Genomic DNA, 26,554 nt, shown 5'->3' with positions numbered 1-26,554 from the left:
GTGGTTAGCCAAACTCTGGCAGGTCTTACCAAAATGAAAAAAAGAAGCTTCAAGTACCAAAAAAACTTCAAGTACTTCAGCTTCATGACTGAAGGGGCTGGTTCTCTTTTTACCTCCTTCTTCAGGTCTTTATATTAAACATACTCCCCAAATGAAGTCCAGATTCCTCCTCTTCTTCCTGTCTCATCTACTTAGAGAACACATCAAAGCTTTACAACTGGAAAAGGTTTTCGAGCCCAACAAGCTCATTTTACAAGTTGGGGAAACTGAGGTCCAAAGAGGTTAAGTTATTAGCCAAAGGTCACACATGGATAGTAAGCATCAGAGGCAGCTCTTTGACTCCAAATCCAGGGTGCTTCTGACACACTACACTGCCCCTCGCAATATCTAACTACCTCTTCTAAGCAGAGGACAGAGGAACTATCTTTCCCATTTTTACCTCTTCTTTAGGTCTGGTGTAACCATTTCCAGCTATCTTCCAGTTACTTTCATCTGGATATCATAAAATCATCTCAAATTCAACATATCTTAAGGGAAACTAATTTTCCTCTAACACCATTACCCATTTTATTGTCATCGTTCAGTCATTTCAGCCATGTTCAACTCTTTCTGACCCCATTTGAGGTTTTCTTGGCAAAAATACTGAAGTGGTTTGCCATTTCCTTCTCCAACTCATTTTACAGATGAGGAATAATGTTAAATGACTTGCCCAAGGTCATTTAACTAGCAGATGTCCAAGGCCAGATTTGAGCTCGGGAAGATGAATCTTCTTGACTTCAGGTCTGGTATTCTATTCTACCTAGCAGCTCTATAATCACCTCTAGCTTTCCCTGGTTCTGTCACTAGTACCAATACTTTCCTATTCACCTTAAGGTATACTACATCAGAAGTGTCCAACTTGGGCTGCAACAAATTGGAGAATATTTAACAAAATAAATCAAAGTAAAATAGAACACAATGTTCACATGTGGTTTTCTAAATTAAGATGCAGTCCAAAGAGATTAGATACTGTTTAGTGATGCCCTTTTCTATATGAGTTTGATACCACTGCATTAAAATGGTATTATTTTAACTGAGGTTTTTTCCCCCAAAAGGAAAAAAGTCAGAAATCTGAGAGCATACCACCGATGGTACACCATACTACCCATCTTTTGTTTCTTCTTCCTTAAATAAAGGTGTCTTTTGTAGTACATAAATTAAATAGAATTTCCACTTCTTTCTTTTAATAGATATTTTGGAATAGCTCTAAAAAGCTGGAAGAATTTGATCAATACACAGAAACATGTATAAGCACCATCAAGATGAATATTCTCCTCAGAATGTATTACGTACTTCACAATCTCAGAATATATTAATGTATTCTGAGTTAAATATAACTGTCACATATTTCTGTTTCTTGAAAAAAATAAGCCCCAATAGCTCATCAAAAGATTAACTTAATCACATTTCTTGCTCTCTCAAAGGGTGAGGGAGGAGCAGGAGGGAAGGAGAGAATTCAAAACTCAAATTTTCTTTAAAAGAATGAATGTTAAAAATAAATCATTTTGAAAAAAGGATCAATCTAACTCAATTAAATAATAATAATTCAACAGCTAGACAACAATAAAAATGTGAATGCTGAAAGGATGAATAATAAATTTAAGTAAGGAGATTATTCTATCAATTCCATAGGTTTTCTTAATTTGGCTCTTCAACACTGAGCTTAAAGGTTAAGCTCCTGGGAAGAAATGTGCATTCATTCAAATATTCACCAATTTACCACAAGCAAGAAAATATTTTAGGTTCTAGGGACAAGAAGGTATCAGGTGGAACTGCAACACCCCTGCCATCAAGGGGTCCAGAATGTATGCCGAAATTGTAATAATAAGAGGTAGAGCATAATTGGGGTAGCTGGGTGGTACAGCCGGAGTCAGGAAGACTCAACTTCTGAGTTCAAGTCTGGCCTCAGATACTTTTTACTAGCTCTGTGACCATGGACAAATCATTTTGCCCCATTTGTCTCAGTTTCCATATCTTTAATTGAGCTGGAGAAGGACAGGACAAACCACTCCAGTATCTCTGCTGACAAAACCCCAAGTGTAAGAGTGGGATACAACTGGAAAATGACTAAAAAACAATATTACAATTAAGCATAGACCTATACAAGTCAAACAGTCATTTCAAGTGACAATTCCATAAGACATCAAGAAACAAGAAATAAAATCATACATTCAAGATGGGATGTCAGCAGAGTGAAGACGTAGATAACAGTGGAGGAAGCAGCATGGTGTAATGGCAAAGACTGGTCTTAAAGACGGAAAAATTGGGTTTGAATTCTGGCTCCAACATTTACCAGAACTAAGTCATTTTAGCTTTTTGAACCTCAATGTCCTCATCTTTAAAATAGGATAACACTTGCACTACCTGCCTTATAAGGGTCATGGTTAGGAACTGTTCACTCATCTCCCATCCTTCATGATCCATTGGGGGTTTTCTTGGCAAAGTTACTACAGTGGTTCTCCATTTCCTTCTCCAGCTTATTTTACAGATAAAGAAACTGAGGCAAAATGGGTTAAAGTGACCTACCCAGGGTCACACAGTTGGTAAGTGTCTGAGGCCAGAGAGGAAGATGAGTCTTCCTGACTCCAAGTCTGGCATTCTATCCAACTAGGTGTCCCTATCTAGCCATGGTTAAGAAAAGCACCTTGTAAACTTTAACAACAGAATGCAAACGTGAGCTACATGTAAATACAAAAGGCCCATAAACACCAAAAAATAAAAATCTAAGGAGTATGAATGAATTAGAATTCACTTATTAATCATGAAGTCTTTATCATTGGCCAGGCTCTGTGCTAAGTACTCTTAAGTGTCCTAGGGATACAAACAAGCAAGCAAGACCATCCTTGACCTCAAGGAACTGCCACTCTAAGAGGAGTGGATATTGGCTGGAGGGGTGGTACGCTGGCAGGAAGCAACAATGTTGGGAAATGGTCAGGGAGTGATGTGGAGTCCTGATTCCCAGCAAGGCAAGGTGAAAGTTCCTGTCTCTGAGCCCACAGTCCTAGGAGCAGAGTCCAAGAATGATGGGGAAGGAATGAGGAAGATGACCTGAATGCAGACAGAACCGTTTGGAGATGACTCAGAAGTGTCTTGGGATAGGCTGTGGGGGAGGGGGTGGAATTGGGGGAGGCATGAGGATTCAGATCTTTGCACCATATAAATGTACCAAATAAATATTTTCATTTTAAAATAAATTTAAGAGGTTTTACATGGTTGCATATATATATATATGTGTATATATATATATATATATATATATATATATATATATATATATATATATATATAAAACCTATATCAAATTGCTGAGGGAGGAAGGAAGAGAGGGAGGGAGGAAGAAAATTTAGAACTTAAAATTTTATTAAAATGAATTTTTAAAATTGTCTTTACATGTGATTGGAAAAAATAAAATATCTTAGAAAAGGAAAAAAATATTGAAATCAGTTTCAGAAGAATGATCAGTCAATGCAGATAGAACAAAAATAGTTTCTTTGGTATAACCCATTTAAGCCAAATCACCCATGAAGATTAACTTCCCAAAACTCTTAACAATATTTCCAAAATATATCATCAGTCTTTTTAAAAGAAAGTAAACACGAATTTACTTTTACCATATGCTCCTTTTAAATAAGGCATGAAACTATTCCATATTTTTATAAATAATAAGTTTATATATAATTTATTTTAATAAATAAGCAATGTAGAACAAAATAAAATTTGTCTCTGATGTAAGGAATTCACATGAAGACATATTACCAAATGGCCACTACATTCTGTGAAACCGTCATGTGTTTAAGTGAAATGTTACAGGGGATACTTTCATTTTTGTAGAAGTGTGTTATAAAATGTTCTAGGCAGGCAATTGGCCAAATCTGACAGTTGGAGAAGGAGGGGTATTGTAAGCTTTAAGCAGAATTTGGTTATGACAGGTATGTTTTCATGACCAGCTACATTGGTCAGAGCAAGCTGATTAGACTGTCTTCCTTTAACTGACATTTGTCAAGGGTTCTGTGATCAGTTGGTTGCCTCTCTGTAACCAAATAATTCTCAACACACACAAGAAATTCTACCAAGAAGTCACACAAACCTGGGACAGACCAAAAATAAGAATTCATTGAGCCAAAAAACAAAAAGGAAAGTGAGGTTTCTCCCCTAAAAAAAACTGTTCATTTTTTGATTAGGCAAGCAAAAAGCCCTTTCTGAAATTTCTGTCGATGGGTCCATTCCATGATGGCTCAGAATGCAGAGGCAGCTAGGTAGTAGTGGGTAAGAGTGCTGGGCTAGAATCAGGAAGACTTGAGTTCAAATCCAGCCTCAGACACTAGCTGTGTAACCCTGAGGTCTCTTAACTGATGTTTGCCTTAGTAAATGGTGAACATAACAGCATTTAGGTCCTACAGTTGTTGTGAGGATCAAATGAGAAAATATTTATCAAATGCTTTACATAGTATCCAGCACACAGTAGGCATTTAATAAATGCTCATTCCCTCCGTTTATTCCTTGATCTTGTGTACTTACTAAGCCGCATTTTAGTTTTGCGTAATAATCCAAACATCAACATCAACATAACACACATGCACACACACGCACGCACACGCGTGTACTCATCAATATATAGAATTTAGGGTAGATTAACAACAAACTTATAGGACTAGCAAAGGAGTAGGTGCAGGTCACCAGCCTCACTTCTCCTCCAGAGCCATTTGAATCCAGTGATCAGATATTCACTAGGATGACTGGAGATGACCCAGGATGAGGCAACTGGGGTTAAGTGACTTGCTCAAGGTCACACGGCTAGTGAGTATCAAGTGTCTGAGGTGAAATTTGAACTCAGGTCCTCCTGACTCCTGCACTGGTGCTCTATCCACTGTACTACCTAGCTGCCAGCAAAGGAGTATTAGGGGAAGGGGTGGAGGTGGAGGGGGCATGATAGTGGAGGTTAAAAACAGGCAGAAGAATAGGATGGCAAAAAAGAACTAAATATTCTGGCATCAAATTAGTTGTTATAAAAATATTATGGGGGAAGTGAAACTACAGTACACATGAGTGAAGTTAATTGGACCCAGTCTGTTTATAGCACCTTCCCCCGCCTCAAAAGAAGAGCTGGCCCCACTGAAACATTTGCTAATTATACCACAAGGCATGACTGCCCCAGTGTTACCACAGCGCTTAATCACTAGACACTTTTACACTATTTGGAATTTCCCTTCCCTCATGAAACAAGTTATGGGTTTGTTTTTCCCCTGATGAGTAAAGTTTAACTCAAAGGTCCAAGAGAAACAAACCAATGTCATCTGTGGTCACCTACCTGGCCTTTGAGAATAGGTGTTCACAGAGTTCTCTGGAACTGGAGGTTTTTAGTGTGGGTGGGTTGGTCTTTGTATAAGGTATTGGCAGGTATATCAGCTTACTGTGCTTGGACAACAAGCACCAGCTGAGACTTTTCATACCATGAAAACTATTTCTAACACAGGGTACTATCATTTTCATGAGGGGGGAAGGGGATGAAGGGGGGGTGAGCTCCTTCCTCATCCTCCACTCCCAATAAAACCCACTAAAGAATTTTGAAATTATTTTCAGCAATCCAAATGTCACAGAAAGTTAATCTCATTCTAATACTTAAATAAGTGGGAGTGGTGGGTAGCAAATCTCGAAAAGACTAATAACTTCAAAGTATTGCTTTTGGAGGTAGAGGAGGGAGCCAACAGGACTGAAACTAAAAAACCCTGTTTTCAACATTGTAATACAATTCAGTTCAACAACCCTATGCGCACTATACTGTGTCAAATTCTAGTGATATAAAGGGATAAAAAAAATAAAACCAACAGCCCCTACACTCAAAGAACTTACATTCCACAAGCACACACACACGTGTGTGTACATATACATACACAAACATACATATACATACATATCTCTACCACATGCTCTATGTTTCAGTCAGGTTGAATTTCGCAAAATTCTAGATATTTTGCCACCTACGTGCTTTTGCTCACGCTATTTCCTATGCCTGGAACACCCATTCGGGCTATCTCTGATTTTTAAGACAAAGGGACTTTAAGAGAGGGAACATATACTACCAGTTGGGGGATGGAAGGGAAGAGAAAAATCAGGAAAGGTCTAGCATACATAGGAAGGGGTATTTGTACTGTTTTAAAGGAAACAAAGAGATGGTGGTATGCAAACGATTCATTACAGATATAGAGGATGAACTATGTAAAGGCATGGTTACAGAAGACAGAATATCCTGCATGGACAGTGGCTAGCAGGCCACTTTGACTGGATCAAAGGGAAGGACCATGAAATAATACTGTAGAGGTACTTGGGAGATGTATAGAATATTTCAAATGCCAAGCCAAGCCGTTTCTATTTTATCCAGAAACAATAGTGAGCCATTGAAGATTTTTCAGTAAAATAATGACATGGTCAGATGTGTGTTTTAGGAGCATCAATTCAGCAGATGTGTGAAGGACATATTGGAGAGGTGAGAAACAAGATGACATATTCAGAGCATACCGTAATTATCCAGGAAAACAGGTATTCTAAGGCAGAAATTTTTGGTGTTCACAATAGAAACCATTTTCCTGAAAGTTTGAGAATTATTCTCACAAGTTATTAGCCTTTTGTATAAAATACATGGCTACTGTGCATTTCCGTTGGTTTTTTTACTTTTTAGTATCCAAAGAGGGATGTAAACACCATTCACTGCAGCAAAGAGAACTGGATTCTAATTTCCCATTGTTTAAACAAGAAAAAGGCAGTTTTGGAAAATTATGCTTTGTTCATACTTCTGAATTGGAAATTCCGGTCGCAATTATCTTCCATGAGAAATTGGATAATGACAATGGTTCCATCTAATACTGTGATGCTTAACAGAACACAGAACACCTGGGAAAGAGATGTTTTGCCTGTCCTTGTACAGATCCCATCCATGTTCCCATGTTACAAACGTGCTCATCCAATGTCACTTCCTAACTGATCACAACACAGACAAATACAAAATGACAGGTCACTAAATTTGTTATGCCAGCTCAAAGCAATAGTCATAAGGAAACAGCAACGTGGAAAATGGATTCTAAGGGAGATTCCCACTGTATTCTACTGAAAATTTTGCTTTGTTTCCCAGCTGGTGGGGGAGGTTCTAGTGAAATGAATGTTAACAAAATGAACCAGTACACTGCAGCGTGACACCAGTGACTAAAAACAGGCTGGGATGAGTTTAAAAAACATCAGCAGAGGAAAATTCCATGGCTTATTGTTTAAAAAAAGAAAAAAAGGTTTGAAACTCATCTCACTCCTGAGCAGGAATGCTAACCAGAAAATAAATTAAAGTACTCACTTATTATCATCCACTTTCTTATCTATAGGCCTGTGAAACTAATGGAGCTTTTAGCAGGTACTTTACAACTGTATAAAAGAGCTGGTCTAGCTGCCGGAAGATAAAAATATTTCTCTCATTATCTACAAATAAGAAGAGATAATTTGGTTCATTTGTATTCAGGCTGAGAGACAAAAACAGGTGATCTTCTTGAATGACAGCATGCTCAAACTCTCCCAACACAATTTGCCCCAGAAGCCTCCCAGGCACCTGCAGTCCTCTGCAACAGCCATTAATTATCTAAGATTCAGACACAAGGTCTATACAGTACAATGGTTAGGCACAGAGTGGCGATGTACATGTCCAGACCTACATTTTTCAGTATCGTAACTCAGTTTTACTTCAGGTCATGTTACAATGCAAGACCTGTTTGGGCATTTGATTCCACAAAACTGGAGGGCTTGGAAAAGCACCTTCTTAACCTTTTCTCCTACAGAGTTTCAGTGCAATTATTCGGTAGCCAATGAGCTCTAGCTACTTAATAGCAGCAAACGAGAAACCCTGGGCTGTCAGTACCAGGGCCAGTGTAAGATTCACATTAAAGTTTCAAAGACCTGCTTTCCATTCGGAGAAGAGAATCCCTGATGGAAACCAAAAGAGTTTGGCAAAATGTTGTGCAGCCCTTTGTAAATAGTGGTTACGGTCCTATTATAAACTAACCACATTATCTAAGATTTTCATTGCATTCAGTACAACTCAACAAGTGTCTATACTAGAATGCACAACATTATAGTGGGTTCTTTGTCTATGATAAGGATTTGCGAGTCAGGAGACCAAGGTTCTAGTCTGTATTCTGCCACTGAAATGTGTATCTGAATTCACATCATACAGAGATTTAAATTTCTCCTCCGCTACGATACAATATTGCACTGGAAGTCAACCCCACCCTTTCTAAATAAGGGTCATCCAGGAGGCACATAAGGAATTTAAATCACATCCCTCTTAACCAGACACTTTAAGCAATTAGGAGGGATTTTACAGCTAAAATCTATTTAATGAATACAAAACAGTTCTCCAGCCTCAGCAATTCGCACTAGTGAGACACAGCTGCCCTATCTCCCAGATCAAGGCCCAAGGCTAAGTGGTTTTCTAAAAACCACTGGCTACTACAAACAAGCATTACAATGTTGCTCCATTATACTGTGCCAGCTCTGCACAAGGACTTTATGAAGCTACTATTTAAAAAGCTAGTGAAATTCACTAGCTAGATTTCTTCAATCATCCTGTCAGATGCCTCTCCCTCTTGCTCTCTCCTTCAGGTATGACAAAGGAGATGAACATGATTCATAAGCCTCCCATTTCGTGATCAAAACAACACGAATGAAAAAGAGATGACAGAAATGGACCTCATACTCTGATGAATCTTAGCGAGCTATTATATGATGGGTGCATGTTTCCAGTAGGCCCTACAAGACAAAATCTAAGAGTTCTTGCCAGGCAACACTTATTTTCTCATCCCCTACGGTCTGTTCACCGTAATCCACCCACCTATTCCCTAGAAGGGTGAAGTTTTGGAGGAAAGAGGGGTAACGAAAAAGAGAAAGAAGCCGCTACTAATTAGGTCATCAAATCCACACCCACGGATTCACAGCAGCCAGGGCTAGATTGTCCCTAAGAGACTACTGGCAAACCTGTAAGTGACAGGCAAATGAGGTGCACCTATTTTATATGGAGGCTGTGGAAGGGGATGCAAAAGCTGAAAATTGTCTATAATGGATGTCCTGGGAAGCCGGGCGCGGGGAGGTTGGGAATCCACCTCTGGTCAGCGCAGCAAAGACAGTGAACTCCCTAACCTTAGGCTCAACGTCGTGGCCGCGGTGGGAAATGGAAGAGATTCACATTCACGGGGGAAAGGGGTGGAGAAAAGCTAAGCTCGGGGTCCAGCGCACGCCCACATGCTCCCGAGGCGAGGGGGGCAGACCCCTTCTCCTCTCCCAGGCTGGAAGAACCAGGGGTGCACGCCCTGCACCATCTCCGGGCCGGAATTCGGGGCTGGGATGGGGGCGGTGCCCGGGGAAGGGGGGGTCTCACCATAGATCATGGCCAGGCCGGTCTCGTGCAGGAAGCGCACCCGGCGGTGTTTGAAGAGCCAGATGGTGAGGATGGTGAGGGTGAGGAGCAGGATGAAGGTCAGGAGGCTGACGCTGTCCTGCCGGTGGCTCTCCTCCGCCTCCTTCTCGGTGGCTATCTCCTCCATGGCGCCGCTGTCCTCGGCGCGCAGACCCCTGCACAGCAGCGGCAGCAGCAGCAGCCCGAGCCGCAGAGGCGGCGGGGGCCCCGGGCTGTGCCCCATGCTGGCCCGCTCTGCTTAAAGCCGGGGGTGCAGCCGCTGCGGGTCCGGTGCGCCCTGCCACCGCCGAGGCAGCGGTGCGCTCGCTCCTTCACCCGAGGGGCTCCCGCTCCCGCTCCCGCTCCCGCTCCGGCTCCGGCTCCGGCTCCCGCCCCGGCTCCTGCAGCTCCCGGGGCTGCGGCGGCCCCGCCTCCCGCTGCTGTCACCACCTGGAGAGGGAGGGGGAAGCTCAAGTGCGCAGGATCCCCAGACCCCTCCCACCGCCCCTGCTCCTGGGTTCCAGGGCCCGCCCGGCCGGCCTGGCCCCTCCCGCAGCTCGCTCCGCCTCTGAACTGCTGCCCCCTCTCCCACAGCCTGCGCCTAGCCCGGCCTGGCCGCCTCGGGCGCTGTCCGCATGCGGAGCTCGTGTCCCGCTGTGCCAGATGCCGGGCTTCCTTCTCGCTCAGGGATATTGACGGATTTCAGGGGGCCATGCTCTGGGGCAACGTTACATCTCTATTTTCACCAAACCTTTGACTTCAGTAATCCTTGAATTCATCCTTAGTTCAAAGAAGACCATGCCATCTGGCATGACTTGCGCTGGACTTCGTTTGGAGGGAGGGAGGGCTGTGCAAGGTCACCAGCCTCACTTTCTCCTCCTGAGCCATCGGGGTCCAGTGGCCAGATATTCACCAGGACACCTGGAGAAGGCCCAGGGTGCACTGGGAGACCTTGACCTTTCAGGCTAAGACCTTTTCAGGTACTCACTTAGAGGGAGGTAATGCCCGGAATGGCCCCTTTAATGAGCGAAAGAAAAAGCGGGGAGGGAAAGAGCAACAGTTACTATTGATAATCACTCTGAAGCCAGGAGGGTGCAGAATACAAGCAATACTCTGTAGGAATATGAAAATAATAAATACTAGTTGACAATTAGGCTTCTTCAGACTGCCAGAAGGGTAGGTCCATTACACAAAAATAGGCTACAATAATTAATATTATAGAATCTGGAAAGAACACATCTTAGACTTAAATTTGTGGGTGTAGATGTCCTGTGAATGTTATTTAAGACATGAATTCTAATGTGAAAGGAAAATTTTTTATTGTATGTACTGTACTACATGGAAAAACTGATGTGTAAGTGCCTTGTATTTACAAGAAAATGCACCAATGGTATGACTTAGGGAATTGATGGTATGGTGTGATAAAAGGTGCCTTCCTAAAGGAAAAAAAAGTCTGGATTCCTGCTCAAAATCCTTCCCCTTCCTGTCTTACTTCCCAGTCAAGGAGTTTGACTCCTCTTTTCTTCCCCCTAAAATGGGAGGGGGGGTGCAGATAGGATCCCTGTTTGCAAAGACTTCATTCCTTGTGGTTGGAGACTGAGGAGATCTTTAGACTTGAAGGGCTGATTCTGAAGCCCTGGCTTCTCTTTCTTGATCTTCTATCTAATTGGTTGTGTGACCTTGAGCAAAATCATGAAATCTATCTGGGCCTTAGTTTCCACCTCTGTAAGATGAGGGTGGGCTGGGAGGGAAGTGCTTAAAGGGTCGTTTCCACCCTTCTATTGGTAGCTATCATTCTAAGGATTGTGTGGTAGGTAGGACTTCATGGAGATCTGCTGGATTCCGAAACACTCCTTAGCTTGTCTTGTCAGAGGTGGGATTTGAAACCATGTTTTCTGACTCCCAAATTCAATATTCTAAACTTCCCATGATTACCTCTTAAAGCTAAGGATTTTAGCTATTGATACTAAACTGGATAACATAAAGGTGACCTAAAGTAGGGTTAAATTAGTCCATGGCAGAGAGTGGAGAAGATAGAAATCTATTCTTTGCTGCCTGCAAGGCATAGGGAGCCCTAGGGATAAGATATAGTATCCAGACCCTCAAGACATATATATGACCCTTCCTCTTTACCTTCCCTAGTCTGTCATTAACTTGTACCTGCTTTGTAGATCTTTGGAAGGAAATAATCTGCTAAATCAAATCGCAATAAGGTAATATCCCTAAGTCCCATATCCCTTCCAGCAGGAGTTGCATTTTAAAGATGGGACTCCAGAAAGAGTTCCAAGCTTATCTCAAAGGATGGGATCTGGGGGTCAAAGAAACAGAGCTACAGATTGGATAAGTAGTCAGACCCTTAAGTTGTATTTTTTTATGGAGAGGATGAGCCTCAATGATTCTATCGTGAGAGAAGTCTCCATTAATTTAGAGATTTCCTTTTCCGAGTATTCTGATGAGATTAATTACTCTGTGGGGAGGAAGAGGGAAAATACTGAAACAAACCTGATCTTCCAAAATTTACACATTCTTCTCCCAAATCTTTGATATCAACTTCCCAGATAAGGAAAGTGGCTGAGCAGTCATATGGAACTGACTGTAATGGTACCCTGAAGCTATGTAAAGCACTATCCTGTATTTGTGTGTATCTTCCTTTGTTTTGGGTCCTTGCTATCCACCTGGAAAGTTCCTACTACTGATGCTAATTAAACTTGCATTGTGATTTAAATGGAAAGGTGGAAGGAGTTAGTACTCTTTAGACCGAATCACCAACTGAGCCAGGAGACTCCTTAGAGATAGTCTTCTTTAACTCCCTTTTTCTACAAATAAAGACTGATTTACCAATCTAACTTAAAAAATACCTGAATATCCTCTCCCTTTCCACTATTCTGTGATGTTTTCTAGAAATACTAACTATAGCAGTAGCACAGGAGAAAAATACTATAGACATAAATATTGACAGATAGGAGGCTGAACTACCAGTGTTTGTAGATGATAGTTTATATAGAAAACCTAGAGAATCAGAAAAGAAACTGTTGACACAAATACAACTTCAGTAAAGCAGCAAGATACAGAATAAATCCACAAAATTGTCCACTGTAGAAATAACAAAATCCAAGGGGAGATAATGGAAAGACAAATCCCATTCAAAATGTCTATGAAATGAATTAAATAACTGGTAGTCAATTTATCAAGATATGCTCCAGACATAGAAATATAATTACAAAAAAGATTCAAAGAAAAATCAAAATACTATGCAAATTAATTTATAGATTTAGTGCTATACCATTCAAACTGAAGGGTTTAACCATTCTGGAAAACAATTTGGAATTATCCTTCACAAATGCCCCTTAATGCCCTTTCTCAGTTAAACTTCAAGCCTCCCTAAAATCCACCACGTAACACCATCTGTCCAGCCTCCCATTTTTTAAGATAAAATCTCATTTTAGGAATTTATATTGTTTATGAGATATTTTTAAGAAGTCTTTTGCTTTTACTTTTAGTCTCTGGGCAACACATCTATTTTACTTTTTCATCTAGTCCTTAATATTTCCAAAGCTTCAATCAGTTTATGGTTAGGTCTTTCTTGGCTGGGAACTCATTTTCTGGATGTTACATATATAGCCATTCTATCTCTGAAAGTTTGATCACAGAAGAGTCATTTTCTTACATAGCAGATAGACTATGGGGAAATGATGATTTGTTGAAAGATTTTTCTTATAAATCAAGGCATTGTAAACTCATTTTTGAGAACTGATGTGTGTGATAATTCATTGCTAAGGCATATAACAGAGGAAAGTTTGTGAGAAAAAGAAAGACCCTATATGAACCAAGTTATTTATATTCCTACTTTTTGTAGTAGCAAGGAACTGGAAAGAAGATAGATATCATTTGGTTAGGGAAAGCTAAACAAATTATGGTATACAAATGTAATAGAAGATTATTCTGAGGAAAAAAATTATGAATATGATGAATACATAGAAACATGGGAAGACTTATATGAACTGGTAGAAAGTGAAGTAACTTGAATAAGGAAACTAACATACACAGTGACAACAACGTAAATGGAAGGACAGAAGAAAGTAAACATTTATTATGTACCTACTATGTGTCAGGGACTGCGCTAAGCAAGCAGTTTACCAATATTATCTCATTTGATCCATGTAACAACCTGTGAGGTTAGGTTATTACCCCCATTTTACAGTTGAAAAAACTGAGATAGACAGAGGTTCGGTGACTTGCCCAGGCTCCTCCAGCTAGTCATTGTCTAAGGCTGGATTTGAATTCTGGTCTTCCTGATTCCAGGTTCAGCACCCTATCCACTCCATCACCTATTTGCCTCTAGAACAATATGCACAAAATAATTACAGTGTGGCTAATATGAAAATGTTTTGCATGATTTCACATGTATAATTGATATTATTTTGCTGGCCTCAGTGGTTAGGAGAGAGGGAGAGAATATGAAACTCAGTTTATAAAGAAAAAATGTTAAAAATAAACATTTAAAAAATAAAAATAAATTAAAGCAGGGAAAAATAATTATGACTGCAAACATTAAAAGAATAATAACCAAGTTTGTCCCTAAAGGAGAAACATGAGAAGTTATCTCTTCCTGCTTTTTCTAGAGGTGAGGCATGTGGTTGTGCAACATTAGAAATTTTTGATATGTGGATATGTTTTGCTGAATTTTTTTTCCCCTTCTTTTTTATTCTTTGGTAGAAGCAATTGCTCTCTGGGAGGGGGAAAGAGAGATACACTTGGAAATGTAGGTGATGTAAAAATAAAATGCAGAAAATTAATTTTTAAAAATTAACTACAAGTTTATAATAACTGGTAGGATTTCATTGCTACTCCACAATTCTTCTTTTCCTTTCTATTATTAGCACCTTCCTATCTTATTCTTCCATCCCCTGCTCCAGCCTTTCATTTCTTCACGTCTCATCCTCATTCTAATTGCTAGACCTTAAACTTATAGAAAGTAGCTTAAATTCCTCCTCCACTGAGAAGATTGAGGCCATCCTACAGGAGCACCCTTAATTTCGTTCCTTTGATTCTCAAAATTTCTTAGTGTCATTACCCTTCCCTCTTCCCTCCCTCAGATCTCAGAGGGAGGGGTATTCCTCTCTGCTAAGGCTAATCCTTCTACCTGTGCCCATGATCCCATCTCCTTCCATACATTTTCCCCTGACCTAGGCATTCACCTTCTATGCATTTTTAATATTTTTCATTTTCTATCTACTTCTTCCACCTGTCTTTAAATATTCTTGTCTCTTAATCCTAAAAAAGCCTTTCCTTGACCTTACAACCTAATCTAGTTACTGTCTTATTTCTATCCTGCATTTTCCTCCTAAACTTCTAGAAAAAGATGTCTATAGCTATCTTCTTTATAATTTACTCTCTCCTCAACCTCTTGTCATCTGGCTTCCTCTGCTACTTTCAGTTATACTGTCACAGATCACCAGAGACCAAATCACCAAGTCCAATGGGCTTTTTTCAGCCCTCATCCTCCTTGACCTCGCTAAATCATTTGAGAATGTTTTATAAAAATTATTTAGACATAAAGGGTGATACCATAAGCAAATTAGGGGTCATGGAATAGCTTAGCTGTCAGATCTATGGATAAGGGAAGAATTTATGACCAAACAAGAGAAAGGCAGCATTATGAGATATAAAATGGATCATTTTGATTATATTAAATTTTAAAAGTTTTTGCAGAAACAAAACCAAATGCAACCAAGATTAGAAGGAAAGCAGAAAGCTGGGATTTTTTTTTTTTTTTTACAATATCTCTGTATCTCTGATAAAGGTCTCATTTCCCAAATATATAGAGAACTGAGTCAAATTTATAAGACTATAAGTCATTCCCCAATTAATAAATGGTCAAATGATATGAACACACAGTTTTCAGATAAAGAAAGCAAAGCCATCTATAGTCATAAAAAAATTATCTAAATCACTATTGATTAGAGAATTGCAAATTAAAGCAACTTTGAGGTACTGTGTCACACCTATCAGATTGGCTAAATGTGGCAAAAAAGGGAAACGATAGGAGAGGATGTGGGAAAACTAGGTCACAAATGCATTCTTAATGGAGTTGTGAGTTGTGAGCTGATCCAAACATTCTGGAGAGAAATTTGGAACCATGCTCAAAGGGTTATAAAATTGTACATATACCCTTCAATCCAGCAATACTACTATAGAGCTGTATCCCAAAGAGATTAAAAAAGGGGGGGAGGACCTATTTGTACAAAAATGTTTATAGAAGCTCTGTTTCTGGTAGCAAAGAATTGGAAATTGAGGGGCTGCCCATCAATTAGGGAATGACTGAACAAGATGTAGTATATGACTGTAAAGGAATACTATTGTGCTATAAGATGATCAGGATGATTTAAGAAAAACTTGGAAAGACTTAAGTGAACCGATGCAAAGTGAAGTGAGTAGAACCAGGAGAACATTGTACACAATAATAGCAATATTGTATGATGAGTAACTGTGAATGACTCTTGGCAATCCAGTGATCCAGGACAATTCCAAAGGACTCATAATGAGAAATGCTATCCACCTCCAAAGAAAGAACTGGTGGAATCTGAATGCAGATCAAAGCATACTATTTTTCACTTCTTTGTGTTTTTTTTCCTAGTCTGTGTTTTCTTTCACAACATGACTAATATGGAAATATACTTTGCCTGATTGTACATAATCTATATCAAATTGCTTACACTCTCAGAGCGGGGAAGGGAAAGGAGGGAGGGAATTTTGGAACTCAGAATTTTTTTATAAAAACCTAAATGTTAAAAATTGTTTTTACATGTAATTGGGAAAAATAAAATATTATTAAAAACATATACAAAGATTAACTTCTTAAAGAGTATGTTGACCATCTTTTCTTTCAGAATCTTCTTGGTTTCAAAGGTACCGTATTCTCTTGGTTAGCCTTCTACCACTCCATCACTCCTTCCCTGTCTGTGGTACTGACTTCTACCTGACCCTTCAAAGTGGCTGTTCAGTGAAATTCTATCCTTCTTTCTCTTTTTATCAGTGCCATTCACTCCCGTGACTTTGACTGTCAATTCTGTGCAGTTGATTTCCAAATCTACCACTCCATCTCAGACTTCTTGTTCAAGGTACAATCTCATATATACAACTGCTTACAGGGTATTTTCAGCTGGACGCCCCACTGGCATCTCAAACCAAACAAGTCAAAAACAGAGCTTATTTTCCTCATAATCTGGCTCCTCCTTCTTGCCTCACTATTTCTGTCAGTGTCACTACCGTTTACTCAGTCTCCTGTGTTCAAAACTTTGGTCCTGTCTTTGATTTTTTTTCTCCTTCATCTTTCTTCTTAAAATTTTTCAAAGTTAATTTATTTATTTTTAGTTTTCAACATTCATTTCATGTTTTAAATTTTCTCCCCTTCTCTTCCCTCCCCCCTCCCCAAGATGGCATGCAATCTGATATAGGCTCTACATTTACATGCCTATCAAACATATTTTTGCGTTACTCATGTTGTATAGAAGAATTAGAATGAATGGGAGTAACCATGAGAAAGAAGAAAACAGAACAGAACAAAAAAAAGAAAATAGTGTGATTTACTCTTCATTCAGATACCATAGTTCTTTCTCTGGATGTGGATGGTATTTTCCATCATGAGTCATTTGGAATTGTTTTAGGTCCTTGCGTTGCTGAGAAGGGACAAGTCTATCAAAGTCAGTCATCCTACACTATAACTGTTACTGTGTACAATGTTCTTTTGGTTCTGCTTATTTCACTTAGCATCAGTTCATGTAATTCTTTCCAAGTTTTTCTGAAATCTGACCGTTCATCATTTCCCATTGCCCAGTAGTATTCCATTACATTCATCTACCACAACTTGTTCAGCCATTCCCCAAGTGATGGGCATCCCCTCAATTTCCAGCTCTTTGCCACCACAAAAAAGAGCTGCTATAAATATTTTTGTACATGTGGGTCCTTTTCCCATTTTTATGATCTCTTTGGGATACAGTCCTAGAAGTAGTTATTGATGGGTCAAAGGCTCCTTCATCTTTCATATATACCTATGAGGTTATTAAAACAGGTCAAGTCTTCCCCTAGGCTATTTCTTGAATCAGTCTATTATTACTGTCACCAACCTGATTTACACTTTCATTACCACCTGCTTAGGCAGTTATAGCCTCTAAAAATGCCTTTCTAACCCAACTCTCTCCTCCAATTCTTCTTTCATACTGCAGCCAGAGTAGTCCCTCTCGTGTATCATTCCTCAGCCCAAGAATAATCATTGACTCTTTGTTGCCTACCAAGTCATGTTCACATTCTTTTGCCTGGCCTCCTAAGCTTTCCAAAATCTGATCCACCTAATCAAGCAATCAATCAACCAACAAGAATTTATTAACTGCCTACCAAATGCCAGGTGCAGACTAGTTGTTAGAGATCCGAAGATAATTATTTTAGTACATCAGCACTTTAATCAGAGCAAGAGACCAACCAACCCATCCCCACTCCAACACACACAAAATATACACTCAATAAATACAAGTTAAATTTCTTTGTGGGAAAGAAAACTAACTAAACTCTTATCATAGAAGATAAGAGTGGGCGGGTTTCTACTCCATTCTAGTTATTGAAATCATAGAAGACCCCAACTTTTCTATTAAATCATTCAATTAAAAGTATCACCTAAGTGTGAACAAGTTGTTAATTTGGGAGGAGTGGTGTACTTTGATCATTGGTTGAAGAAAAATCAGGCATGCTTCTGGGCAAGCTAGTTTAGAATCTTGTGTTATAGTTGAAGACTGACTCTGTTCCCTTCCCAGTCCTGTCAACGACCAGGTGACAACAACTTTGAAAAGGCAGAAGATCTGGAATCCACAATGGTGTTGGTGGCACTCTCAGTAACTAATGGCAACATCTATTTTAGGACCTAAGAGATACACTGAGGAAAAGTTGGGTTCACCAGGGAAAAGCAGCTTCAGAACTCTATCTATAAGCGTACCAACTCTTGGAGGTCAGCTAAGCCACACTTAAGTGGGATTTCTTGAGGACTTCAAAAGAGAGGAAAAGATATCTAGTGACCAAGAGATGTGAGTTTACCCTTTAGTTATATGTTCTCTTTCAGTTTAATCCCACTGTCCCTAGGGACCTTGTGTGTGCAACACGAGACTGGGTCCCCTTCTCTGAGGAGATATTTCTATAACAACTGTCTTTGCTATAACCTACTCAGTAAATTCTTTTTCTAAAAGCTAATTGTGTATTGTTACTCAGTCGTGTTTGACTCTTTGTGATCCCATTTGAGGTTTTCTTGGCAAAGATACTGGAGTGGTTTGCCATTTCCTTCTCCAGTTCATAATGCAGATGAGGAAATTGAGGCAAATGGGATTAAGTGACTTGCCCAGGATCACAGACCTAGTAAGAGTCCGAGGTTAGATTTGAATTCAGGAAGATGAGTTTTCCTTGCCATTCTATCTATTGTGCCAGCTAGCTGCCCTGGCCAATTGTCTAGCTAATAATAAATAGGGAGCCCATTTGATGGGGGCTCCTGAGACAGTACTAGAAAAACCTAGCTTCTCAGCATTACCCTTAACTCTCTGAGGAGAAAAGTGGTAATTAGCCCTACAGAGTTCTGGTCTGCAAATGTGATTAGGAGTTCGGGAAGTGGTCCAGGCAGGAATGTTATTAATAGGATCACAGATTCAAGAGCTTGAATAGAATTTAAAGACCATCTAGTTCAAAATTTTATTTTACAAATAAAAACATTTTCAAAAAATAATTAAGCACTTATGAGTTTCCAGGTACTCTGCTAAGTTCTGGGGAAAATGAGAGACAAAGTGACTTCCCAAGGTCAGTGACAGCACTTGGTTTTGAATCTACGTTCTCTGACTCCAAACCCTGGCCGCTTTTTATCACAGCATGCAACTGTCAATGCAAACAGTATCAGTAGGCTGGAACAAGAGGCCAATAAAGCTGAAATTCAGTTGTAGAGTGACTTGAATGGGAGAAAAAGCGAGTTAGAAGTGTATCTGGTAGGCAACAGGAAACCTCAGTGAAATCATTAAATGTGGCATCCCCAATGACTCTTCTCAAATTCTCCTTTTCTATGCTCACATTTGGGTAGGTAGTGGCATGAGCATGAGACTCAGAATCAGGAGATTTAGGTTCAAATCCCACCTTTTGCACTTATCGATTGAGAGACCAGGAACAAGCTGCTTAATAGCTCTATACCTCAGTTTCCTCATCTGTAAAATGAGGATGAAAATGCCCATAATATTTATATCACAAGCTTATTGCGAGGATCTAGGGAGATAAAGAATGTCAAAAGCTTTGTAAACCTTAAAGCATTAAATATCAGCTATTATTACTGACCACTGGATATTTCTGCCTATTTGTCCATCCGCATATCAAATTCAACATGTCCAAAATTTAATATGACCATCTTTTTCCATAAAAGAGCCTCTTCTCTCAATTTTCCTATTTCTGATGATGTCACCACCTTTCTCCCAGGCACCCTCAATCAAAAACTAAGTTACATTTCAAAGACAATGGGACAAAGTTGGTGCCAAAAAAAATAATTAAAGTTTTTAAAAAAAATCTTTCTGTTAACAATTGGTATACAATAAAAGTGGAAAGTGGCATGTACTCTCAGCTGTAGTCACTTTCTTAGTTGTTTTGGCTTAACCATTTTGGGGAAATGTACTTCAGGGGGACAGAAGGATTGTTTGAGTGTTGGGTACTATCTCATAGAAATAATAATAGTAATAGCTGGCATTAATAGTTGCAAATCACTGTGCATGTGTTATGTCATTTGATCCACACAATCTTATTATCCCCATTTTATGGATGAGGAAACTGAGTCTGAGAGAGGCTGTGACTTACTTATGGTCACATGGTCAATAAGTGTCTGAGGTAGGATTCAAATTGAGGTCTTCCTGATTCCAAGTCTAGTGCTTTAACCACTACACTACAGGCTAGTTACCTGTATCAAATCGAATTTTTTTTTTGAGGCAATCAGGGTTAAGTGACTTGCCCAGGGTGACACAGCTAGTAAGTATCTAAGGCCAGATTTCAATTCAGGTCCTCTTGACTCCAGGGCTTATTGAAATACATTTTTTTAAAAATACTGATTCACCCTTGACATTCCCCTCTTTCTCACTCCCACCCCCAGCCAGGTGTCATGTTCTATGGCTTCTATGTCTTACTCTATCTCTTGTGGCCTTCTTCCTTTCCACTCCTTCTGCTATTTCTCTAATTAAGGTCTTCATCACCTCTCAAATGGTCTATATTGTAGCAGCCTCCTCACCAGTCCCCTTCCCTGCTTTTAGTCTCCCTCCTCTCTAGTCTATCCATACTATCAGGGAATGATCTTGTGCACAGTTAACCTCATCACTCCCCTACTCTAGGCTCTTTAACAACTCTCCTGTAACAACTGCTTACTCAATGAAAGATAAATTCCTTAATTTGGGATGTAAGGTCTTCTTCAACCCAGGCCCTCCCTGCTTTTCCAGCTTTACTGGTCACAACTCCTCTTCAAGAACTCTGTCTCATTCAACTCATCTCCATTCTCTTCCAGCTCTTTTCCAACTCTCTGCCTTTTATATACACTGGTCTTTAGGCCTAGAATAAAATCCTCTCATATCTCCTCCTGTTGAAATCCTTCCCTTTGTATACTGACACATTAACACAGTGGTTGTTCAATCATTCAATCATATCTGCCTCATTGTGACCCTATCAATCACAGCATGGCAGCCTTTTCTATCCTCCACTATCTCCCAAAGTCTGTCCAAGTTCATGTTCTTTGCTTCTGTGACTCTATCTGTCTATCTGTCTGTCTGTCTATCTATCTATCCATCTGTCTCATCCTCTGCCATCCCCTTCTCCTTTTGCTTTCAATCTTTCCCAACATCAGGGTCTTTTACAAGGAGTCCTGCCTTCTTGGCACAGTAGGTTCTCAATACATATTTATTGAATGAGCTCTGAATAGGTGCCCAAAACCTGAAGGATGTTGAAAGTAGCTAAAAGTACAATACTTGCCTTTTACTCATGAGCATTCAATTGAACCACTCCATTTATTCAATTAAATTGAACTGAAAAATTTTGAGCATGGGTTCTTCTTTAGTATCTGAATTCTGACCCATTCAGTAAAAAATTCTGACTAAAAATGCTGGTGGTGAAGTATGTCTCCTACCTTTCAGGAGAAAGGTGGTGGACTATAGGTGTGGAATGAGTAATTTGTGTTCAGACTTAGTCAACTGAAGCTCAGTAAGCTTGGCTGATTTCAGAATTTTTGTTAAGACCTCAAATACCTGGTTATTTCCAATTTAGAGAAATGATCCAGAGTAACACATTGTAATGAAAAAGAACACAAGTAAAATGAAATTTGAAAACCTAGGTTCAAATTCTGGTGATGGTATTTACTACCTCTGTGATCTTGGATGGGAAAGAAATAAGCTTTTAATAACGCCTACTATGTGCCAAGTGCTTGTGCTAAGCACTTTACAAATGTTGCCCCATTTTTTTCTCACAGTTACCTTAGGAGATAGGTACTGTTATGACATGCTTTTTAGAGTTGAAGAAACTGCAGCAGAGGTTAAGTGGCTTAGCCAGGGTCATAAAGGTAGTAAATTTCTAAGGCTGGATTTTAACTTGGGTCTTCCTGACTTCAGGCCTAGCACTCTGTCCACTGTGCCATCAGCTGCCCCTGGGCAAGGTCTTTTATCTTCCTGGGATTCATCTGTAAAATGGGAGTGGGTATTGGACTAGATGAATTGTTCTCTTCTAGCTCTAGATCTAATGAACTAGAATGGTGGCTGTAGAAAGTGGAGGTAGAAGTGACAGGACTTAGTTCTAAAATTTAATCATTCCATCAGTAAGCATATTATGAAGCACTGTGTGGCTGGCACTTGGGTAAATATTGGAAATATAAATACAAAAGGATAGTTCCTGCCCTCAAGAAACTTACATTATGAAGCAGACCATTTTCTCTTTTGTTATGTTTTGTTTTGGTTTTTCTCATGGTTTCTCCCACTTGTTTTAATTCTTCTATGAAATATGACTAATGTGAAAATGTATTTAGTAAGAATGTATGTGTAGAAACCACATAAAACTGCATGCCATCTCAAGGAGGGAAGGGGAAGGGAAGGGAGAAAATGTAAAACTTATGGAAATGATTGTTGAAAACTGAAAAAACAAATAGACTTATTATTAAAAAATAAAAGAAAGAAAAAAATAAAAAAAGCTTACATTCTAATGAGGAAGAAAATATATAAAAGGAAAATAAAAAGGAGGAAGCAGGTTCTAGGCAAAGGGGCATGATGGAGAAATCCAAAAGGATGAAGTTCAGAAGGAAATGAGATAGCTGGCTTGAGTACCCTCCTTAAATGGAGGAGTGATCCAATCAGAGAGCAGAGACCTGGGGGCAGAGGGTTCTTACTTCTGAGTGTGAGTTCCAGGACTGAAGTGATCTTCCAAGATAAGAAGTTTCTAGAGCATGATGAAGTCCAGAAGAATGACGTTTAAATGAAAATGAACTTAAATGATGCACGGGACAGTTTTAAACATATATAATGTACACTTTAGATAATAGTTATGTTGGGGAAATCCATGTTGTTTTAGGGTATCCAGTATGCTTCTTCCTCATCTGTCTAATTTGAAATTAGTTTATTGTTGGATATTTTTAATTTGCTTTCCTCTTATAAATAACTACCTTCTGCCCATCCTTCATTTCTTCTCTGTGTAGAATATTTATTGGGTAACACATGCTTGGCTGCTTGATGTTAGAAAATATATATGACAGGAGAGTTCGAATTGGGTAAGTCTTAGGGATTTGGATATTTATACATTTCCTGATATGTTATTAAGAGTAAGTGACTCATAGCATCTTCCAAAAATAAAATTATTGTTGTAGAAGAAAACAAATATATTCCTTTCTCTTCCTTCCTTGTTTTGTTGCCTAACTCCATAACGTCTTCATTTAAAGTCATTAGCCTCCATCTGTTCCATTCTAATTTTTAAAGAATTGTTTTCTTCAGTGAGCTTTTGAACTTCCTTTTCCATTTGGCTAATTCTGCTTTTTAAAGCATTCTTCTCCTCATTGGCTTTTTGAACCTCTTTTGCCAATTGAGTTAGCCTATTTTTAAAGGTGTTATTTTCTTCAGCATATTTTTGGGTCTCCTTTAGCAATTTGTTGACTCGTTTTTCATGATTTTCTTGCATCTCTCTCATTTTTCTCCCCAATTTTTCCTCCACCTCTCTTACTTGATTTTCAAAATCCTTTTTGAGCTCTTCCATGGCCTGAGCCCATTGAATATTTATTTTGGTTGTTTGGGATACAGAAGCCTTGACTTTTATGTCTTTCCTGATGGTAAGCATTGTTCTTCCTCATCCAAAAGGATGGGAGAAGATATCTGTTCACCAAGAAAGTAACCTTCTATAGTCTTATTTTTTTCCCCTTTTTTGGGCATTTTTCCAACCAGTTACTTGACTTTTGGGTCCTTTGTCAAGAGTAAGGTATACTCTGAGGATCTATAAATCTCAGTTCCTCCAAGGTGGCACAATCAAGCCCGTTCACTGTTCTGGGAGCAACAAGAAACTTTTGTGCCCAGAATCTGCGAGTAGTAAAGTTTCCTCTCCACAACCACCTCACCTCTGGTTCCACCAAGCCAGCATTGGGGGCTGAGATTCAGATGAGCTACTTAGTTCCCCCAGGGGCTTTATGATGAGGCCTTCAACCATGGATGCAGGCTGCTGCCTGCCTTGGGAGCCCCCACCCACTGCTGCCTCTGCTGCTGCTGCCTGAGGCCAGAGCTATGGGGACATCCTGCTCCCTTCCCAGCCAGCTGAAAAAACCCTTTCACTGACCTTTGGCGCCTGTGGGTTGAGGGATCTGTGCTGCCTCTGGAGATTCTGTCCCTGAAGCCTTCTTGGTCCTGCTTCTCCTGGTGCCTCAAAGCCGAGGTTGGGCTGGGCTCCACTCCTGCATCCAATGTGACAGACCTTTCCCATCGGCTTTTAAATTTACCCTGGGCTAGAAATCTCCTCCACTCCATTGTTCTGTGGCTTCTGCTGCTCTAGAATTTGTTGAGAGTCTTTCTTTACAGATATTTAATGGGCTGTGGGGGAAGAACTAGCATATGTGCGTCTTTCTACTTCTCCATCCTGGCTCCCCATAGCTTCTTCATTTAAAAACCCATTTCCAAATGTTCCAGATTCCCCAAATTCCCATTTCAAAACACCACTGCAGCTGAGACTCAGTGAAAAAGTAGCAATCATTTCAAGGCATTCGCCATTTTACTTAATATTTCTTAAGGTATCCATGGGGAGTCTTCTAAATATGAGTTATTTAGGCAAGCTTCTATGACTTCTAGACTCCTTTTAAATTATCCATAATTACCTACCAGTATTTGAACCAATATTGGAGAGTGTTCTTTTGTACTGTGTTAGCAAGATTTCACTACATCCCTCCATCCTAGGTTCAAGCTCTTTCACAGTTAAAGCTTCCTTCTTTAAGTCTGACTGCCTTTATCTTACTCACCCACCTTAGTAAATTGAGCAAAAGGCAAGTATTGTACTTCTAGCTATTTTCAACATCCTCCAAGTCCCTTCAAGTATTGGGCACCTATCCAGGGCTTACACACTGCAGTGCAGTACTCTGTGTTGGCAGTAACCAAAGGTGAAAGAGTCACTCAGGATTCTCTTAGAATGTGGTGACTGCCCCCATGAAAATTAAAATATCATGGTGTTTTTTGAAGTCAAGAGAAATGCGAGATAGGAGTTAAGAATTCAGTTAACCACTACATTAACAACTGACTACAAACACAGACTCCATATACATTCACAGTTCAGTAACCGTGCTGAGGATGTCTTAGACCTGCAGTCGACCCTTGTCTGATGTCTGCAGGTGGGCAGACTTGAGAAGTGGTGTCTTCCTAGTCAATGCCTTTAATGAGGTAATTCTTTCTGTACTATTTCTGTACTAATACAAGGGTAGTCGCCAGCGTTCTTCTGGTAGTAGACCTGAGCTGGGCTATTGCTTTGATAACTATGGGAAAATGGAAGAGTTAATTAAAAAAAAAAACCTTCATGTACCCACTCAGGAGAGTTTTGTTTGACCATTAAGCCAACAGATATTTAACTGTGAACCTTGCCTAGAACTTGGTGGTCAGACCAAATCTTGTCCAATTCAAATGAGAAACCTTATGGAGGCCCCACACCCACTGAAGAATTCCCTCCTCCCTTGGATGGAAAAAATAGCTGAGACTGGCTCTTTGTGAATTTTTTATTTGGCATTTCTTTAGCTTTCAGTTCTCACAGAATCTTACTTAGCAGTGGGAGTTTGAACAAAGCTGATTTGCAATATGATATCTTTCACATGGTTTTGTAGCTATTGACTGAAATGCCTCTTATGGTACAGTACAATGCAGGACAGTGCAGTACAGGACAATGCAGCAGTGGATCAGGGGACCTAGATCAGGAAGGGATCTTGGAGATCATCTAATTCAAATTTACCATTTTACAGAGGAGATGACTGAGCTCCGGAGACACTAACTTACCCAAGGCTGCATGGGCTGAGCCAGAATTCATACCCAGGTCTTCCAAATTCATTTTTTTTTTTAACATACTAGAATGCTTCTGGATCACTTCTCTAAAATTTAAATGTATAATAATGTAAGGTCTTCATGGAATTTTTTCAATAAGCCAAGAGAAGCAGCCATTCCTTAGCTGATCCAATAAGATTAATTTAGGCAAGTAGAAGCAGCGTGGGTATAGTGAACAGAAGCATGACCTGTGTTCAAGTACTACCTCTAAAATAGCTTAGCTGTGTGTCCATGGGCAAGACAATAACTCAACCAAATATATTTAGTACAGTTGTCCCTTCCACGTCGTGATTTCTCCCATCACAGTTTTAATTTATCATGGGTCAGCATAAGAAATTAAATGGGAATTTTGGGGGAGCTTTGCCAAAGTCACAGACAACATATGAAGGTCAGTAGACAAGACGAAAAAAGTTTAGAAACTTAAAACTGCATGAAATATATGCGTAGTATTGCATAATATCAATGTAGCTTATCTTTTAATACCATAACAACTCAGACTTCTTCTCTG

At 39.7% G+C, this 26,554-nt stretch overlaps 1 protein-coding gene across 1 annotated transcript in view; it reads right to left on the bottom strand.

Moving 5' to 3' along the window:
• The window catches only part of SLC9A7 (solute carrier family 9 member A7), a 193,283-nt gene extending 183,425 nt beyond the window's left edge, over window positions 1-9,858 (bottom strand). The window contains exon 1 of the mRNA XM_072614549.1: window positions 9,449-9,858. Coding sequence (XP_072470650.1) covers window positions 9,449-9,710 — 262 coding nt within the window. The 5' untranslated portion in view covers window positions 9,711-9,858. The remainder of the gene's footprint in view (window positions 1-9,448) is intronic.
• Between the last annotated feature and the right edge of the window lie 16,696 nt (window positions 9,859-26,554).

The sequence above is a fragment of the Notamacropus eugenii genome, chromosome 5, assembly GCF_028372415.1.
Source record: "Notamacropus eugenii isolate mMacEug1 chromosome 5, mMacEug1.pri_v2, whole genome shotgun sequence".
Lineage (NCBI taxonomy): Eukaryota > Metazoa > Chordata > Mammalia > Diprotodontia > Macropodidae > Notamacropus > Notamacropus eugenii.
The sequence above is the reverse complement of the archived record's forward strand: the minus strand, read 5'-3'. Positions and strand labels throughout refer to the sequence as shown.